The sequence below is a fragment of the Neolamprologus multifasciatus genome, chromosome 6 (assembly GCF_963576455.1).
Source record: "Neolamprologus multifasciatus chromosome 6, fNeoMul1.2, whole genome shotgun sequence".
NCBI classification, from domain to species: Eukaryota; Metazoa; Chordata; class Actinopteri; order Cichliformes; family Cichlidae; genus Neolamprologus; species Neolamprologus multifasciatus.
In genome coordinates this window covers 2,275,406-2,296,155 of record NC_140444.1, presented here as the reverse complement: position 1 = coordinate 2,296,155, position 20,750 = coordinate 2,275,406, and the positions used below count along the sequence as shown (strand labels likewise).

The following is a 20,750-nucleotide window of genomic DNA, read 5'->3' as shown; positions in this document are numbered from 1 at the left end:
TTTATTTTGAAGGAGTCGTGTGTTCTTTGTTCATTGTATTTAGTTTCACTTCCCTTCCTGTCATTAGGCTCATGTCAGTCAGCTGTTCCTCCATGTGTTCCCACTTCCCCTAATCACCTCCTGTGTATTTAAGTCCTCTGTTTTCAGTGTGTCATTGTCAGGTCGTCTGTTGTCCACGCCATGTTTCCTATGCCACGTCACGCTTCCAAGTTTCTTGTCTAGGTTTTTCTTATTGTTTGTTTAGATTTCCCAGTTTAGGTTTGTGTTAATTTTGCTTCAGTTTGCCCTTTGTTTGTACCTTTTTTACCAGTCATATTAAACGACTCGCTTTTTGTTAACATTTCAAGTTCTGTTCCCTGTTCTTGGAGTCTGCGGTTTGGGTCCTTTTGTCAACCCCTACAGTCTGCCCTCGCCAGACTGTGACAGACACACACATCTTTAAAACAATGATTCTAAAGCGACTCTGATTCCAACAAACTGAAAAGAAATGACTGCACCATACTGTTAACAGCCAAAGAGTTTCAAACTACTGTAATCTAAACTGCTTTACAAAGTCTAAAGGTGCAAATGAAAGTGATATAAGCACAGCCTGTATAACACTAGTTGAAAAAGACACTATTATGTGACCTGTCATCTCTATCTGGTCTTTAAGTGAAGCAGCAACCCTATTAGCTGCTGTAAATAAACAATAGCACAGCAGCTAGCTGTCATTTGGGCTAAATTAAACTGGACTTGATGTGTTCATTCTTGAATTCTCAGCTGTAACTGTTGTTACTCGTGTGCTCCTTACCTCAGTTTATCATCATAAAGAACAAAAAGCTTCAAAAGCTGCTTTTTCATGGCCATTTTATTTTTACTCTACTTATAAAAGATTTGAGTCGATTCTAAAGGTGCAACAGCAAAAAGGTTCATTTCCTTGAGAGACTTAATAACCACCTGACTCACAATCCTGCAGAGCTCTTGAGGACCTTTTTAGAGGTCCTCGATCCTTTGGGCCTCTCTGGAGGGTAAAAATAACCCCAAGGACCCCCCCCCCACTGCCACCTTTTACTCAAATCACATCAACACATTGCAGCATGTCATTCAGCTCTTTGTGGACTTACGTCATGATTTGGTTTTCAGCCCCGGCCTCCACCAGCACTCCATCCACAAACAGGGGCACCGAGGAGAAGCTGTGCTGGGTCCACTGCCTGCCTTCGTCAAAGCTGACCCTGTGTATACGTCAGAACACATTCTCATCACAAACCCAGCAACAGCGACGGCGCAGACACAGACGCTCTCTATTAGATCCTGGTCATGGGGGAGGATTTAGGTAGGGATCAGAATGACCGGCTTGTCTCGACACAGGAGTCTCCGAGTCTCTGTGCAATTAGCTATTGCAGCGTTCGGTAAATATTAAAGGCTGAGGCATTGAAAGGGAATTTAAGAGAGTCCGTCTAGTTATTAAAACAAAGAAGCACGAAACTGCTTTTGTAAGATGTGAACAAAGGAAAGGTTTCGGTGTCAAAGGAAAAAAGCAACATCATTGTTTCCTGGATAAAAAGTTGACGCAGAGGCGAAAAGACCAGAATAGACCTGTTTCATTTCTGACTAGAAAAGTGCAGAGGGAGAAGGAGACGGGAACAAAAGATTGGACAGCTTTCATCATCGGGTCTTGGGCTACATCGATCCTGACAGTATATCAACACTGGTGCTGGAGTGAGAACAACTAGGAGTACCCGAGTGTGGCGTGGGTTGAAACGGCGCTGAGGCTCAGAAGATCGTCCCATGTTGCCGCTGCCTTCATTAGGTAAAAGCACTAACAACAGGAAACGCGTTGACGTGCACCTGTTATGAGAGTCAGTCAGTCTGTTTAAGCTAAAGCTGCGATACAGCGACTGTGGAGATACTTATATCAATCTTTTTTTCCTGCACTTCCTCTACCATCGCACTTAAATTGGTCGGGAGACAAAAAGGCTACACTTCACTGCTTCTGAAACTAATTTCAAAATTGTTGCAAAAGCGAGCACACAGATCTGGTCTCACTTGGATTAGCCTGCACGGAGGCAAAGCGAGGCACCCGATTTGGCAGGAGGAAGGCAACATGCTAATGAAAAAAGTAAAAGGAGGCGTGTGGGTGGGGGGGTTTGGGGTGCTGGCTGTTAATGATAAGTGGTCCGGGGAAGAAAAAAACCCTCAAATTAGATTGGCTATGATTTTTTTTCTCTTTTTTTTTAAGAGCCAAAGTCAAAGTGCATCACTAAATGGATCAAGTGTCACATATAATATGCACATTCACTTTTTTTGGAACTGTAACTGTTGGATTAACCTTACAAGAGCCACAGGAAATTGGAAAAGCAATTTAAGACAGGAAACTTGTCCAAAAAAGTTCTCTAAATGGACGTACCACAAATGTCTAGTTGGCACAGATGGCTGCTTCACAGCAACGAGAGCCCCTCCTTTGTCCAGAAACCAAATATTGTGCTCCTCTTCAAAAATCTGAACAGACATTGGTATCAAAAACACAGTGATAAAAGTTACAAAATGATGTCCCATTTCCAAAAAAGTTTGGTGAAATTCAGATAAAATTAAAATGCATTGGTTTGTAAAGCATTTAAACCAGAAGCTCATTGTGAATTAGATGCTAGGAGCACAAAATAGTTAGAACAAGGGCCGAAACAGAACGTAAAAGGTGGGCAAGTCTCTCAGAGGTACATATGGGACGTTAAGGAGGTTCAAGCCAAGCAGGGAAGCACAATACTATAATAACTCAACCGTTAATGGTCAAAGGAGCTTGCAAAGAAAAGCGTCTGGACTTCTTTAAGTTACTTGAAGACGTTTCACCTTCATCCGAGAAGCTTCTTCAGTTCTAAGGTCAAATGGTGGAGAGTCCCAGATTTAAACCTAGTGGGAGTTTCCCCCCACAGAGGGACAAAAGACCCCCTGATGATCCTCTAATCGCCTGAGCCAAGGTGTGAAACTGCATCTTAAGGTCAAAGGTCACTCTTTCGAGGATGCCAATGTTCACATTTTGGACAGAGAGGACAGATGGTTTGAAAGAGGAGTGAAAGAAGCATCTATGTCCACTGTGAGCGACCATCTTTGAACAGAGGCGGTGGTTTACGACACCAACTCTCTGCCATCTATAATCCAGTTTTGAGTTCCCTCCCCAGACGCCTTAACGCCCACTCACATCCTGGGCCATCTGACCTCAGGAATTCGCATGATAAGGTGGGGCCAGGTTTCACAATGAACTCACCCGAAACTCTGGCTGATTGGGACCACACCCAGTTTCACACCTTGGCTCAGGCGATTAGAGGATCATCAGGGGGTCCTTTTGTCCCTCTGTGGGGGGAAACTCCCACTAGGGTTATATCTGGGACTCTCCACCATTTGACCTTAGAACTGAAGAAGCTTCTCGGATGAAGGTGAAACGTCTTCAAGTAACTTAAAGAAGTCCAGACGCTTTTCTTTGCAAGCTCCTTTGACTACGATGACCTGGATGACTGAGAACCTTCACAGACATATCAACCGTTAATGATATCATCGTCTGCACTCTTGCTTTGGTGTGTAGCATGTCTTATAAAGAAGTGTCTTATAAAGAAGTCTGTTGTAACCTGCAGTAAGCTGCAGTGGAAACTAAAGGTGTTGCATAACAAGAAGCCAGAATATTTGTAAAAGTGTTTAATTCTTTACATCATCCGTCAAAGTTCGAAACTGCTGCAGATCTGCTGGCTGTGGGTGTAAATGTAGGCGTGAGGCTCACCGGTCTCCAGGTGTTGCCGGCATCAGATGATACAAACATGCCAACATTGTTGTAAGAGAGCTCTGCGCCGATATTTCCTGCAGTGGAAATTACACACAGACACACAAAGCATGAAAAACACAGTGAGATCTCACAAAGATAACAGGCCATATGTGTCTTAAACACATGCTGTAAATCACACCATGTCTCTGATTCATTTCTCATCTTGGCTTGATTCCTGTATTAGCTCGCTGACTTGCGAGTCATGTGACTAACAGAGAATATTTCATGTTAATTCCTGTGGATGCCGAGGACGGCGTAATGCGCGGCGTAGAAGAGGGTGGGTGCCTCTCTCGCGTTGCAGCACAAAGCGTTTTCCTGCGAGTGTGCAGCGAGTGAACTGGTCTCTTCTGTTGTTCTGCTCTACTATCTTGGCCGCGGCTCAGCAAATAGGCACGTGTTTGATCTGGATGGTGTTTGTCATGTTGGTGAGATGATCTCTGCACCAGCTGACGTCTTAAAAGGCGCAGCGGGCAAAGTGAATCGCGGTGCCAAAGCAAAGTCCCGGCCAGAAATACACACAAGCGCACACGAGTACATACTGTGCAAGCATCACACTGGCAATGTATGTGTATTCAGTTATCACATAACGAGGACAAAACAACATAAATGTGCACGCTCAAAGCAACACCACAGGTTGTTTTCCTCCATTGGCGCTAACACACGTCCTTTCTCTTTCTTCCTTAACACTTACAGCCACACACGACACATAAGTGTGGCCTTTCCCCACACGAGGCATCAAACTAATGGACAATCCACAACATGTCAGTCTATATGTGAAGCGGAGCTCCTGCCGTGGACTCTGCACAGTGAAGCTTAAAGAACTGCTGAGACAGAAGCTTAAGTGGGGGTCAGGTAGGGGTCACATCAGAGCTGCATTAGATAATCAGGCTGCTGACTGGAACGACTGATCCTGTGAAATGTTAATTTTCCTTCTAAAATAGCAACATAAGGCAAAACTAAACCTGTGCGATGTTAATATACTAATAAAAAATATGTACAAATATGTTATTTTTACGATGCACCACTTGAGAAAAGCATTGATTACACTGTGATGAGACGGGCACAGGACTGTCCTGCACACACATGCAGAGAGACCAGGATGAATGCTGTGTAAAGGTCTCCCGTGTGACGTCATGCACACGCCGCTCGAGGCTGGCTGGCGTCGGTTTCCTGGAGGCTGCGGCTCCTGCTTGGTAGAATCAGTTGCAAAGAACACCTCGTTGGCATTCCTTTGTTTGCTTACTGCATGCAAGAAACCCTCGGAAACAAACGCCGTTCGCCTTCAAAGTAAAACTTACACCTTTAAGAACATGTTGGCTGGAGCTCTGGTGCAGGCTTTACTTTAATGCTTTAGTGCTGCTTAGAGAGTCGTTACAAGTCACCGCCATGCAAACTACTGATGACCCAGAAGTACTGCTACTAAACACAGCAAGAGCTTTTCATCACCCAGTTGGGGAATGCGGGGTTTTTTTGCCTAGCAACTGGTGGTTGCCAGGGAGTTGCTGCTAACTGATTAACCTCCCCATGCTGGTTATTAATGCATCAATCAAATGTTAGTTATTCTGTAAATCTTGCATTTAGGCAACTGTAAGATTTACAGAATGAGATGAACGTATCGTGAGCAGTGTTGGTCAAGTTACTTGAAAAAAAGTAATCATTACTTACCCCCAAAAGTAATTCCATTACTTTACTGATTACTTATTTTCAAAAGTAATTAATTACTTAGTTACTTTTTAAAAACACGATTTACACCCTGAATAGGTGATAAAGTGATAGATCTTTCAGCCCAATTCTACTTTTTCTACATAATCATCATACAAAATGTAATCAAATGGAAAAGTCTCTTTTTAAAACTTGTTTTATTAGTTTTAATCTTTTAACTTTATGCATCAAGCAAAAATTTAATTATATGCAACATTCTCTGACTGGAAGAAATTAGTTTAATATTTAAACCTATTTTCTGCACATTCCAGCACATAAAATAAAATATTTTTTGTGTGTTTACACTCAGTCTTTCAAATAGATGCAAGTAAAACACAGCAGAAAATAAATAAAGTCAAAGACTAGCGGTCCTGTTGCTCTATTTTCACCTGTAAAGCAGGAGTGGGGTAGGCGGAGGGTTACCCTGGTGCAGGTGTGCCGCAGCGGTCAGTGGAAGAATCCGCGAGTTTCTCTGTGAGTTTCCCATTACGTCGTAGCTACTCGGTGTTTGTTTGGAAGTTTAGGGGTTTTTTTCGCTGTAAAAAGAAGTTTTCTTCCCACGCACAACGGACACTAATGTTTTTGTCACTTTTTATGGGATCAAACTCAAAGTAAGGTCAGTACTTCCACGCTTTAAACGCTGCACGCTCATACTCTCTCTGCACTCGATATATGATCCATTGTTGATCTGCACACAGCTGTTGTCACGAACGTCGCACTCGCTTACGTCACTGTCATGAGACATTCTCGCAAAGAAATCACGGTTTTAGTAACGCAGTAACGCAGCGTTCCTACGGGAAAGTAACGGTAATCTAATTACCATTTTTGCAATAGTAATCCCTTACTTTACTCGTTACTTGAAAAAAGTAATCACATTACTTGCAACGCGTTACTGCCCATCTCTGATCGTGAGTTACTTGGACGCTCACTAACAAGAGCAAGAAGAGAGACACTTCATGAGTAGCTGATGTTAGCCTTCATTAGACAAAGCGCTTACTAACGCTATCACTAAAGAAAAAGCACCTGAAGCCATATCAGTGTGCTTGTGTGGAGTTTGTGTTGGTGTCTAGGTTGTGTTGATGTTGAGATGGAGCAGAAAAGAGGCAGTGCCAGTGAGGGAAGCCACCTGTGAGCAAGCATAAGCATGCACATTCCAGAATTTAACCTGCAACCTCCACATATGATCGAAATCAGTCCACAGTCTGTTAGAAGCAGCTGAAGCAGTCAGAGAAGATCCTGATTTTTAAGCTACCTAACATGTGCAGACATGTAAATGTAAAGTGTTCAGCGTATGGAAAAAAAAAGTCATCTTGTGCATTTTTAATGTGCAGACTGTCTTTGGTGTTCAGTGTTTTTACTCACCTGTGGCAACTATGATTCCCGGTGCAGAACTCTTGGTGGAAATTGTTCCTGACAAGTAAGGATTCTCCGACATTTGAAGTTGTAGATGAAGAGAGCAGAAAGGCTGTAAAAGATTGAACAGAAATAAACTGAAGTGGATGTTGATTTTAGAGAAAAGAAGCACCGAAGTTTAGATGCAGTGCCCAGACAAGTTGAAAATAAGTGTGTATGCATACGTGCATCGCTGTAAGTGGCAATAAGACAAAGTATGATCGAACTCAGTCGTGCTATGCATCAGCTTATCTAATTAACTGCCAGGTAATAGGATGGGAAGCAGGGCTGATCTGTTATGTGAAAATGATAGGGTCAGAAAATTTAGAGAACAAACAACAAAAAAATCCCCAAAAGCTAAGCTAACGGTGCCTTCAGACGTTTTGCTAATTACATTTAATCTGTCATTAAAACAAAGAATGATGGAATTTGCATTAAAGTGTGAAGCTGAGCGTCCGGGGCATGCAAACAACAGAAGACAATTACATTTGTTCACGGAGCAGAAAAAAAAACCCGTGTCTGCTTTCATCTTTGCAGCAGACAGCGTGTCACCGGTGTAAGGACACCGAGGGCAGTGGGACTGAACAGGGTAATCAAAAGGAATCTACAGCAGTAATTAAAATGTCACATGAATGCACAATCACAGGGAACCTGTAAGCCACACCGCACGGCCCTGAAATAACCTCTTAAACAGCACGAAGTCCTCCTAATGTCTCGACCATGATTCCTGCTAACGGTCTGCCTGTTAGTTTTAGATGCAGGGAAGCTATCTAATGAGACCTTTACCACGTACGGCTGATCTGGATCTACCGCTCGAGTACTGCATCTTCCTCGTGATTAAAACAGAGGTTGCACTTTACACCATATTATGCACTAATATTAGTTTTTAGTTTAGCATGCACATGTCTATCTGGGCCATGTGTACTCATCTAACTGTAAATTCATTTAAATAACTAGAATTTATTGAACAATCTGAGCGTGCAGTTTTAAATGATAAGCAGTTCTTAATGAATGCATGTTGCAGATCTTTTCCACATGCTATAACACAGCTCCACGGTTCACTGGAAGGGGTTTCCTAAAAGCTAGAACGCAGCAGATTAAGCTAAAGTTTGCTTGTCCAGTGCAGAAAACATCTGGCTGTGAGAAATGTAACTGCTGACTTGGTGAGACTGTTCATACCTGCTTTCACCAACATAAAGACCAACTATTATTTACTACACAGATGATTTATTTTAGGTTTTAGCACAGACTTCATGAGGGTGCATTAGTAAGATCTGGCTATAGAGCAGTGTTACAAATATATTTTTGTGTCTGCAGGTTTCTTTGTGAGGACAGATAATTGGTATGCTGCTATACTTGTGGCGACCAAAATACCCGTCGCCACGAGTTTGAAGACATTTTTGAGACTCAAAATGTGGTTTTAGTGGCAGGTTTATGGTTAGGTTTAGGCCAGGGGTCGGCAACCTGCATGCGGCTCTTTTGTCCTTACACTGCGGCTCCGGGTGGTTTGGGAAAATAAATGAGAAGTATTTAGCTGAAGCGTATTTTATTTGTGTTTAGTTTTTTTTAACTTGTAGATCTAGATTGGAAGATTATTGTGATTTTGAAATAGAAAAATAAAATTATATCTTATTATTTTTTCATCGCTCAAAATAAGCGTCACACTCGCGGAAGCCGGTGTACCCGCCGAAACGCCGTGCATTTATCGAGACTTTCGACCCCAGGTAGGCCGGTTATGGATCTTCGGATCCACATGATGTCAGCAGCTGTTCTCGACTGTGAACTATGTTAAAAACAAACACGCTCACGCCTCACAGACGACAGCTTACAGTCCTGTAAAGATGAAAGTACAGCCCCGATCTGCAGACGCTGTGCGCAGAGGTTCAGGACCAGAAGTCTTATTGTAAACATATCACGACAAACCCGACGATGTTTGCATGAACACGCTTTTCAGCATCTCTTTATTAACCACTTTTCTCACACGGTTGCTGTACGCACACAGCCGGCTGTAGCTTTTCAGCTCACAGCCCGACACACACCAACACAACCAAGGTGCGTCCGCCTCCCCTGTAGCGGCGCTGCAGACCACGCCCCGCCACACACATAAACCAGGTAAAATACATATTTAGGCAGAATTTTGCAAATATCTATTTATTTATTTATTTATTTTTAGCAGCATAGAGCTTTTTTTCCAATTATTTTTTTAAAAGTCAGGTCAAGGCTCCAAAAGCCCAAAGGCGAAATAAGGGTGGCGGCTCACAGGAGTTTTTGTTTGCTGGATCATTTTAGTTCAGCTTTCCTTTTGTTATATTTCTTTAAGAGTTCAAAATGTGTTAATTACATAAATAAAATGTAATTTTCTCTGTAGCACTTCATGGATTTCATAAGCAACACACCTTAGTTGCTCTGTGGATTCTTTTAAAAAGCAGTTAAAAACGTTTCTGTTCAAACAAGCCTTTTGTTGATCTACGTATTTTATATTCTTTACATTATTTACATTTGATCTTTTACATTGTGTATAATGTCTATTGATTGTATTGTTTATTTTAATATTCGTGTGCAGCGCTTTGTGACTGCCTGTCTGTGAAAAGTGCTAAATAAATAAACACACAAAGCATAAAGGTAAAAAACAATATATTCAGTGTTATCTTCATTTTAGATTTCAAAAAGTATTTGCGGCTCCCAGTGTTTCCTTTTGCGTGGAAACCGGGTGCAAGTGGCTCTTTGGGTGTTAAAGGTTGCAGACCCCTGGTTAGGGCAAGCAGCTGGGGAAAGGATTATGTATAACTGATGTCCTCACTAAGATGTGAAAACTAGTCTGTGTGTAATTTCCATACATTCCCACAAACACAACACAGCATTCGACGTGTGCGTTACCAGTATGCAGTGGATGTCATTCCCCTCCAGGTCAGATGCAGGAGCCTGCAGCAGCCTCCAGTCCCGCCCTTTATTGTAGGTAATGTAGGATTTCACCTGGTTGTCGTGCCTCTTGTTGGCGATTAACATGCCTTTAATCCCAGCCACCTGATTGGCACAGACACATAACAGGTTGAAACCCATCTTTAAAGCAAGCCATCAGGGAGCACTTTACACACAACGCCCCTCCCAACACCCATAACAGTTAGGGCCTCCGTTGCGCATGAAAAAGCATACCCGGCACTCTCATCAGAAAAGGCATTTTGTGTATTGAGGCGGCAATCTTCACAACACCAGTTAAATGCAAATGGCGCGCTTATCTTTTCTTTCTTCAGCTGACAGTCCTGCAGACGCCGTCAACAGAACGGGCTGCAGTTTCTTCCACTGTGCTCTCTGCAATTATATCCTTACACGTCTCAGTAATCTAGACAGTACAAAATGATGACGGCTGAGAACTGACACCTTGTCTGTTTTACAACAATTGAACCGAATCTCACACGTACACCTGTAACAGTGCAGACTCACAGTCCTCTGACCAAATCCACCCCGCCAGTCGTCTCTCAGGGATTAGACACATCCTTCAACAAAACCAAAGCATGACATGCAATGGAAATGACAGAGTCGCTCTAAATGGTTGCCATAGTAAGGGTCTCCACATGGATGTGTTTGCCTCCCTGAAGGGGCACGTCTGTATAAGTGGCACTAATAGGCAGCGCATCTGACATTGTCATAGAAACATGTGGCTCAGGATGGATGCGGCTAACGAGGGTCCTCCTGTCCTCATCCAACCTGACCTGTCAATTGTGGCAGTAATTATTTATTGCCTCCACCTCCTCTGTCACATTCTCACACACACACACACACACACACACACACACACACACACACACACACACACACACACACACACACCTCTGCAGGCAAACAAGCAGAACTTTATACGGCCAGCAGCATCCCCCCCTTTCTTTCCTCCCACATGACTTTCTTTAAGACACAGTGAAGGATGCAGATCTCCGTTCCAAAGCACAGATTACTCTGAAATGCGCTGATTACTGCTATTTGCTGTGAGCGAGTGGAAATGGAACAAAGAATATTGCGTGACAGTTGTGCAGCAGCTCTTCAACCCAGCCGACCAACAACCAGCTGCTTTTAATTTGGTGAGCTGACTGTTGGTAAAGATTTGGCATTAACTTTTAGATTTTGCGTTTGAATTTGGGTTCAATCTGCTTTGCTCTAGCACACACTGGGTTACACTGACTGATTAGCACCGACTGCTCGTGGATGGTGTGGGAATAAGCCTATTTTTGCATTTCCAAAAATACCAACACAAGCCCTGGCAAAAATGTCGCCTCACCTGGAACATGTACAAACAGCTTTTGTTTTTTTCCACTGTAGCAAACAAATTAACCCTTTAAGACCTACCATAGAACCAAGTCCACCAGAGCTTATATTATATGTTTACATGCTGTGGAGCCATTTTTGGGAGCATTTCAAGTTGCTATACATCAATACAACCATTATAGCCCAGATTTTAATAATATGTCTGCATTAAGTGCATAGTAATTACATAAATTGCAAAAAAGTGCAATAAACTACAAAAAAATTGAAAATCGTTTTTGTTTTTTTAACATATATTTCTAGTTAGAGAAATTTAAGAGGCTTATCCCTCAAAACTGTAAATACAAAAAAGTTGCACAAAATAGTTTCCCACCACAGGAAATTTATTTTGAGTGTCTTCAGAGTTTTATTTTTGAAATACACCAATTTTTATATACTGCAGGAAAAACGAAAATAAATATTATAATGCAAATTTGCAAAAAAGCAGCATATGCATCAAAATAAACTATTTCCAGCAGTGCAATATGAGTCCTAAGCATCCCAGAAACCACACAGAAAGTCATAAAGTCAAACATAACTTTTAAAAACACCAGTATAGGCTCATTGAGGCCCTGATGGTAAAAACTACTTTTCTGCAAAATGACGTCACTTCCGGTTTCGGGCAGGTCATGGAGGACATGCGATAGTTCGTGCTGATGGTCGTAGGAAGTGTTACAAACAGCTGATCGGATCAGCAAAGCGTGTTTCTGGAATATTATGTTTTTGTTGCTGCAAGTGCTTTTTATGCAGTTTTTGCAAAGTTATATGTGGAAGGAAACTGTGACCGAGGACAAGCTGATGGCATAAGATGTAAGTACAACTCCTCCGGTTTCATATGCAAAAAAAATTATTGCGCTAGCTTACGTGGTTGCAGAGCTACCGGGATTTAAAAAAAGTTACGCAAAACGGAGCGTGCTGCTCTGACCGGCTTTAAAGGGTTAAATGATATTGTTTTAATTATTTTGTGGTTTTTGTGTTTTTTTTAGATTAAGCACAGGAAACTAAATGTGGAATCATCATTATAAATGTTTAATATTTTCTTGCATGTCCTCGGACTTTTATGTTGGACTAAATTATTTGGGGTAGGTTCCAACTTTCTTAAATAGTGTTATGACTGCAGTTCGCTGTTCATGGACCATTTTTGTGCAAAAATCAATATTCATCCTCATTTATTGTATTTTTGGTGTATTTCATGCTATAATGATCACTTAATAAAGTATTATTACTAATTATTACACAAGAACTGTTTTGTGGTTTGTTTGCAACAGAGTAAAAGAGTCAGAGGAACATTTTCTGAGTGTCTGAGATCTAATTTTGAGGTTTTGCCAAGAATGTGTAGAAGACAAATGAAATGTCTCTAATGCAATTAAACATCAATATGAATCGATTTTACTGGATCTGCAAAAGATTTCATTTTGCTTTAGCCTGACCTAATTTTCAAAGAAGGGCCACAGATTTATAGAGCTGGAAGCAGAGAATAAATGAGATTATTTATTGATTGTCAGTCCTTGGAAAACTTTTCTATTAAGATTACCCAGAAAAGGAACAAACACTGTCCTATATGGCCCTTCACCTAGTTCTTAATGCCACTGCTAAATGTACGAGTTTGTTTTGTATGAGATTTTCAAATTGCTTTTAGCCAAAAACATGGTACGAAGTATGCTCTAAACCAATTTTGCATCTGGCTCTTCAGGTAAATTATTGTTAACCACCAGTCTAATTTACAGCCATCTTTAAATTACACTAAAGGTTTGTTCATGGTCTGCATTTCAGACAGTGGTGCTGGGATCTTTTTAAAGTTATGAATACAGAAAAGTACTGTCAGATAATCCACCATGCAGTACCATCTATGGTAAATGGTCTGTATTTGTATAGCGCTTTTCTAGTCCCTAAGGACCCCAAAGTGCTTTACACATCCAGTCATCCACACATCCACACACTGGTGATGAAGCTACATTGTAGCCACAGCCGCCCTGGGGCGCACTGACAGAGGCGAGGCTGCCGGACACTGGCGCCACCGGGCCCTCTGACCACCACCAGTAGGCAACGGGTGAAGTGTCTTGCCCAAGGACACAACGATCGAGACTGTCGGAGCCGGGGTTCAAACCGGCAACCTTCCGATTACGAGGCGAACTCCCAACTCTTGAGCCACGATCATCTAGAAAGTCCTTGATTAGAAACATTAAAATCATCTTGTTACGTCCCTCTGCAGCCTCTAATCTGCTCGGTGTGTTCAGCTGGTGCTAATTGGCCACACCTAGTCAGGTGTGGATAAAAGCATACCTGAGGCAAGCTTCCCAGAGAGCTCACTTGTCTTTGCCTTGGTGGCACCAGCCATTTTAGCCGACCTGATATTCCATTTTAAGACAAAACCTCTGTTCACCTACACTCTGGTATTCGTCTCCTTTTTTATGTTGCGGCTTTGAGCCGGGTCGTAACATAAGTGGGGGCTCGTCCGGGATCTATTTTCCGGAGCTATAGACAACGCTGGTGCTTGGTACAATGTTACTGCCTTGTATTTAAGTATGGATTTCGACTTAGAAGATTTCATTCGTGCTCCGAGACCTGAGAAGGTTGAGTTATGTCGTAAAGATGACTTATTGAGTATTGCGGCACACTTTGATATTCCAGTAAAGAAATATAGTGTGAAAAAGGAAATTAAGGGTATTATCTTACAACGTTTAGTTGAGTTGAAAATCTTGACTTTTCGTCTCAAAAGCAAAGAACAACACAAACATCAGCCAGCATCCAAGGAAGATGTTTGAATGTCCTTCAAGGAGCCAGAAGAACTATTCCTAAAGACTATTTGCAGAAATGACAGACAGCTGTTTTAGAATAAAGGTGGTCGTACCAAAAAATGACTTTCAAGGTTGTTTAAATTGTACAAACACTGTTTTTGTATGTACACGTTTCAATACACTCATGGATGGAAACATAAAGAAATGGGGATAACTCAAGTTATGCAGTTACTGTGCTGTTCTCTTGCTCTTAAGTGAACATACAACCTTACATCTGACAACACGACCTTGCGAGCACCATCTGCCAGTACTCCATCCATCAGCTGGTGGTGTGATAGAAAATGTTGTTGATCCATTTTTTTACTGATGAGTGGAAGGTTCTCGGCATCCTGATTCTGTCTTCATATCATCCTCTTTACTTGTTTGCACAGATTGTTCTGAATGTATTCTGTGACCACGGCCGGCTGATAACTTGTTCCTATAAATGATTCTATGCTTGTTGTTATTCTCGCTCAAATACTGTGCAGAATGCTGCCGACGTCTATTGTTGTTTGACAAGTTTGCAAAGACAAATTAAAATCCCGGCTCGTTTGTGTCCAGATTGATTTCCATAACAGTAGTAAGCAGTTTTGCACTGAAGTGGACAATCATAGTCTATGAGCAAACCGCTCGCTAGAACATTAATGAGAACATAACAAAAAGATCCAAGATTGTGCATCTACACCGCACAGTTGGGACTGGCATGTATTTGATGTCAACAGTTTGTCTGAATCATCTGTTGAATGTTGCGTTGTTGGGTTTGCACTTGCTGGTGGGAAAACGCAGCCATGAATAACCACATTATCCCGAGAATCAGTATCATCCAGATCATTAAATACTCTCCACCGACAACAACCCACTAAATGTCTTCAATCAATCATCCTGAACTGTTTATTGTGAGAGAGATAAACGATTTTTGATACAATGAACTCCACACAGTCTGAGTGCTAATCGTCAAAGAGCCACCTGCTAAGCTCAGACTGAAGGAAGCAGGTGATGTAGAGCTCTGATGTCAACAGAACATTAGTTTGCACAACAAAAGCTCATGATTACAAAAATTGCCCTTATCCAATCTCATTGACAATAAAATAATCCCTCTAATTCTGGAGATAATTGTCCAATTTTCTGTGTGGGGGGAAAAAAAAGAATAATTGATTTGTGGAGGGAGGGTGCACAAAGAACAGAGGCCCTCTGGGAAGAGAAACGACTTCTAACAAAACAACTTTCACATCGTTCGCCGTCTCCGATTGGAGCTGCAGCTTCTGTCGGAAACGTCGCCTGTGTGACGAACGGTTTGTCACAGAGCAACAACAATAAACGAGATGAATTCTGTCGCACATATCTTTCCTTGTGTAATGGGTCTGAATTATCAGGGTAGCAGTGTGTCATCTCTCTTGTTTAGGTTCAGATCGAGAAACGTGGCCGAGCCAAACACGATTAAAGCGCCTTGTTGTGCTGCTTGGTTAAACGCCTTAACAACTGCTGCATGGAAATAGAAACTGCGCACACACTCACGTATGCACATACTGTTCAGAGCAAGTAATGGCATTGTTAATTACCGTCCTGCTGTTACTGCTGCTGGCCAATATCTCACTTCCTTCCACACTCTCTCAGTCACACCTGCCAGTGTAGGACTGATAAACCGGCTTCACCCGGGAGTGGAGAAGGGAATTCGACTATGAATACAAAACCGTACAGCAGGCAGTAGGTTAGCTAACAAGGTCGTTACAAGTCCAGAGCTGCATGGCAGTGCAGCCCCATTAAATGCACTCTTTACACTGTATGCATGTTTGCAGGGTGGAAGCTCGCAGCCTGAAATGCAAACCTGGCTCTGAGAAGTTACAGCAGTGCTGTTGCACACGACCGCAGGTTTTATTAGTATTCATGTTTGTTAAATGGATGGAACAGTATCATCATCATCATCATCAATATTAACCACAGTTTATCTTGTCTTTATAATAATGCATATGAATTATCCCAATGCAACAAACACAGATACGTTTTGCCTAATTTAATGCAGAAGACTAGTGTGTACACACACACACACAAAGCCAAAGACTGAAGTGAGCTAAAATCTGTAAATGGAGCGTACCTTATTAAAAAGCCTGCGTTATTTTGTGTTGATAGCAGTGATAATAAATGCACAATGAATAAAATATGTAAAATAGCTCTAAGTAAGCAGCAGGAAAAAGAAAAAAGCCAAAAGTTTCCAAATCCCTGCTGTTTGTACCGAAGAGTTGACCTCTTCTCCGGGTCGAATGGTTCAACTGGCTGATATGACGGGCTGAGACAGCGATATTAGCGATTATTCATCCAGTCACCTGCCAGCTACTTTTTATTAAGTGCCTGCTTAAGGATTACTACTTTTTTTAAAGGCTACTTTCTGCTGGCGTCCGTGTCACTTTCCACCAGAGCAATACAATAGCTGCCAACAGCGCTTTTTCTCACTGTCATTACTCCATATTGATTGACTGATCTTGATGTTAGACGTCTAATTCCGGTGCTGCTGAGTTACTGTTGACGACGAAACTAACCACAACGATCTGGCTGCTAATAACAGTTATTGCTGATGCGTTAGAGGCGTGTTTGATTCTGGAGCAAGTCATATTGTTTTCACAGTGTGAGCTGATATTCAATAGTAATACCTCACATTGAGTTAATGTTCAAATAAAAAGGCTGAAGACTTCAACAACAGCTGAAAGAAAAAAGCCTCTGTGTACCACACTGTCAGATATTTGGTTAAGATTCATATATTTAAAGCGTGTCTATCATATTTTCCCTTAATTTCTGTCAGTGTCTGTGAACAAACACTACCAATACTATCCAAACAATCCCTAATAGTCAAAAGCTCAGACTATTCTAAATGCTCAGTAGGGCTGCCACGATTAGTCGACTAGTCACGATTACGTCGACTATCAAAATCGTCAACGACTGATTTAATAGTCGACGCATCATTTGAAGCTTTGTAAGATCCCAAAAGACGCAGGAATAAATAGTAGGATTTAAGAGTGTAATAACGGACTGAAACAGAAGATGGCAGCACTGCATGTACAAGGATGCCAGCTGCCGTTAAACCCCGAAGAAGAAGAAGCTGTGTCCCAGAATTCATAGCGCAGCCCAGCTCAGTTTCCAACAATGGCGGCAGCTAGTTAGTTTTAATATTACTCTTATTATTCTTTCTGGGTCACAAAATAAACGTTTAACACATTTTCAGGCGAGAATGTAGCTGTGTAAACCTCAAATATCTGCTCAGTTTATCAAGACACCACATATTTTCAAAAGCGCTCCGACGTTTTCGGAGACGTCTGTTACCCGCTAGCTCGATAGCTAGCCGGGGGCTAGGCTAACTAGAGCCGTGAGAACACCGGACTCCCGCAAATCGTTTTCAAACCCACCTCCGTCTTTCGCTACTCAGGTTAAACATGATATATAAGTCACTTAGATAACTTAAAAATGTTATTGTTTGGCTTTTTTCAGTATTTTATTTGTTCCTGAGTAAATCGGTTTGGCTGAGATTAAAGTTATAGTTTTTACACAGCTGAATAAACATCAAGCAGACAGCTGATTATCAGAAGTGTGAGATGCTCGAGAATTTACTCCGGTGTCCTGTTATATTTTAGATAGCAAGGAGTTTATTAAACTTCACCGAAACAATCTGCAAATGTCATTAAAATTTAAAAAAACTATCATCTTGTCTTTATTTTTAGTTAGCACAGACCTTAAACACTTAAAGCTGTAAGCTAATGATAGTTATATAAGAGCAATATCCATTGGACATAAAACATACAGCTTATTGCACCAGCATGCACTTGCATGATCTGATTAGTCGACTAATTGCAAAAATAATTGGTGACTAGTCGACTATCAAAAAAATCGTCTGTGGCAGCCCTAATGCTCAGTCACAGTTCAGCTCTGCTCGGCTCTGTTTGGTCACCTCACTCACTCGTGCTGTCCGTGGACACAGTAGCCTGTATTTCACACCTTTTATTGATTGTGATTTTGTTTTTGCTGTGAAACAGCTCTTCTCCAATAATGTCGACACACACATCTACCTGTATCTGTTCACCATATCGCAGATCTAATGAGTGAAAATAATACTAATCTCCGTAATTCCCCATGAATTCATTATTTCAGAATCCACACAGGGTGACTAATTTCATCAGGCGTCTACCTCGTATAGGTCTAGCATCTGGTTCCCTCCAATGCCCCTGGTGGTCTTGACATTTTCCATGGCCAAGGTGAAGTAGATCCCTCTGGTGTCAGACAGGTAGAGGTTGTAGGTGTCGTTCTGGTTCCATTCCTGCACTGCAGCAAATACCTGCTTCTCGTCGGTGCTGACGATGTGTAAATCCTATCAAGAGAGCGGGGGGAGAGATTAAGAAGAGTTATGACCGGAGGCGGAGAGGTGACGGATTAGAACATGCTGACCCCGTGGGACTGGTCATGAGATCAATGCTGGGGTGTGAATATAAATGGTTGATGACATACTGTAAAGAATGGGCCTTATTCTTAATAGGGAGTAAGTTATATAAGTATGAATGGAAATGGGCAGTGACCTATCAGAAAATAGAAGCTGTTTAGACGAACCTTATATAAATGAAATGTCTCACATTATATTATACCTTTGTTTGGTTTTACCAATGAATGGAAGCTCCAGAGAAATGGAAAGATGTGATCCAAACCCTGACCCTAAACAAGTCACTGGTGAGCTGATGGGTGTGTCATAGGTTAAAAGCATTTCTGTGTGTCATCATCATTATCATCATCATCATCAAGTGAAGGCACTGCAGCTTACCTTAGGCAGGGAATATTTGGGCAGCTTGATTTGTATAAACGGCTCTCTCTTGTAGGACACGTAATATGTGGCTCGTCCTGATGTAGGAACCTAGAACATACAATACTCTATTAACCCTTTAAGACCTACCATAGAACCAAGTCCGCCAGAGCTTATATTATATGTTTACATGCTGTGGAGCCATTTTTGGGAGCATTTCAAGTTGCTATACATCAATACAACCATTACAGCCTAAATTTTAATAATATGTCTGCATTAAGTGCATAGTAATTACATAAATTGCAAAAAAGTGCAATAAACTACAAAAAAATTGAAAATCGTTTTTGTTTTTTTAACATATATTTCTAGTTAGAGAAATTTAAGAGGCTTATCCCTCAAAACTGTAAATACAAAAAAGTTGCACAAAATAGTTTCCCACCACAGGAAATTTATTTTGAGTGTCTTCATAGTTTTATTTTTGAAATACACCAATTTTTATACACTGCAGGAAAAACGAAAATAAATATTATAGTGCAAATTTGCAAAAAAGCAGCATATGCATCAAAATAAACTATTTCCAGCAGTGCAATATGAGTCCTAAGCATCCCAGAAACCACACAGAAAGTCATAAAGTCAAAGATAACTTTTAAAAACACCAGTATAGGCTCATGAGGCCCTGATGGTAAAAAACTACATTTCTGCGAAAATGACGTCACTTCCGGTTTCGGGCAGGTCATGGAGGACATGCGATAGTTCTCGCTGATGGACGTAGGAAGTGTTATGAACAGCTGATCGGATCAGCAAAGCGCGTTTCTGGAATATTATGTTTTTGTTGCTGCAAGTGCTTTTTATACAGTTTTTGCAAAGTTATATGTGGAAGGAAACTGTGACCGAGGACAAGCTGATGGCATAAGATGTAAGTACAACTCCTCCGGTTTCATATGCAAAAAAAATTATTGTGCTAGCTCACGTGGTTGCAGAGCTACCGGGATTTAAAAATAGTTACGCAAAACGGAGCGTGCTGCTCCGACCGGCTTTAAAGGGTTAATTAAATACATTACACATGCTATGCAGCGTTTCTGGCTATTATGCAGAGTTTTATATAGTGTGAAGTATAGTTTGGAGGGTGCAGGTGTGCAGCTCAAAAGGAGTATAGATGCTTGTACACATCTAATTCACGATGAGACTTTTTCCACACCCATGTGATCAGCAGTATGACAGTGCACCCAAATCTATCACCTGTAGCGCACTAGTGACTATTATTAACCGTGTTTCCACATTGTCACCAGCCTTGTGATTTCCGTCCTCGTACTTCAACATCTGACAAGAATTTTGGTACCAGAAACCTTCTGGTTGTCACGTTTGTCCAGTTGATTGAGAACGCTGTGGTTGTATTCAGGCAGTCAGTCCATGTGGAGAGCAAAACAAAGGACCGCCTTTACAAAAAACACAGTTTCAACAGCCATGAGCTATTTTTTTATTAGCTTTTTAAATTGCCAACAACATCTGAGAGAAAAGTAGGTACTGGTCCAGTTTTCTGTTGCGGTTACACACCTTGAATTGAAGCTGAAACTTACATTTCAATCAGATCTTCATGGTTTCATTTAAAATTCATTGATGTTTTGTTAATAGTCATGTGAATAATGCAATTGTTCCAGTGCTTATGGATCTGATGTACACATAAATGTTTTAATGTGTGTTTGGTGGTTAGAAGTGAAACTGGAAGCCTTTTATGTGTGAACATTTGATGATATTCCTGTAGTTGTGTTTGTATCTTACAGCCCAGTAACAGTGGCTCCATATAGTAGTTTCACATTCATTTGCCAAGTGAAAGTTGTTGCTTTAGTTCCAGCCAGAACCACAAATCCCCTTCGGAGTCGTGCCAGGAAGGGGATCCGACGTAAAACTGTGAAATGGGCTCCCTGCTGTGAGCACACTTTGTGACGAGGAAACAACCAAACTAAGCCAAATATAATCCAGTTTTGAGTTCCCTCCCCAGACGCCTTAACGCCCACTCACATCCTGG

The 20,750-nt window shown here is 41.5% G+C and overlaps 1 protein-coding gene and 1 long non-coding RNA gene across 2 annotated transcripts in view; one reads left to right on the top strand and one right to left on the bottom strand.

The window, feature by feature from the left end:
• Nucleotides 1-20,750, bottom strand: part of sorcs3a (sortilin related VPS10 domain containing receptor 3a) — a 299,340-nt gene that overhangs the window by 64,275 nt on the left and 214,315 nt on the right. The window contains exons 8-14 of the mRNA XM_085161986.1: nt 18,746-18,835; nt 18,122-18,301; nt 9,758-9,904; nt 6,851-6,953; nt 3,746-3,822; nt 2,387-2,478; nt 1,104-1,211 (exon numbers count right to left, since the gene is read on the bottom strand). Of these exons, the coding sequence (XP_085018112.1) occupies nt 1,104-1,211; nt 2,387-2,478; nt 3,746-3,822; nt 6,851-6,953; nt 9,758-9,904; nt 18,122-18,301; nt 18,746-18,835 (797 nt within the window). The remainder of the gene's footprint in view (nt 1-1,103; nt 1,212-2,386; nt 2,479-3,745; nt 3,823-6,850; nt 6,954-9,757; nt 9,905-18,121; nt 18,302-18,745; nt 18,836-20,750) is intronic.
• On the top strand, nt 1,209-8,844 carry LOC146516134 (uncharacterized). Its single transcript, XR_014874449.1, has 2 exons — nt 1,209-1,789; nt 4,481-8,844. It is a non-coding gene; the product is annotated as an uncharacterized LOC146516134 (long non-coding RNA).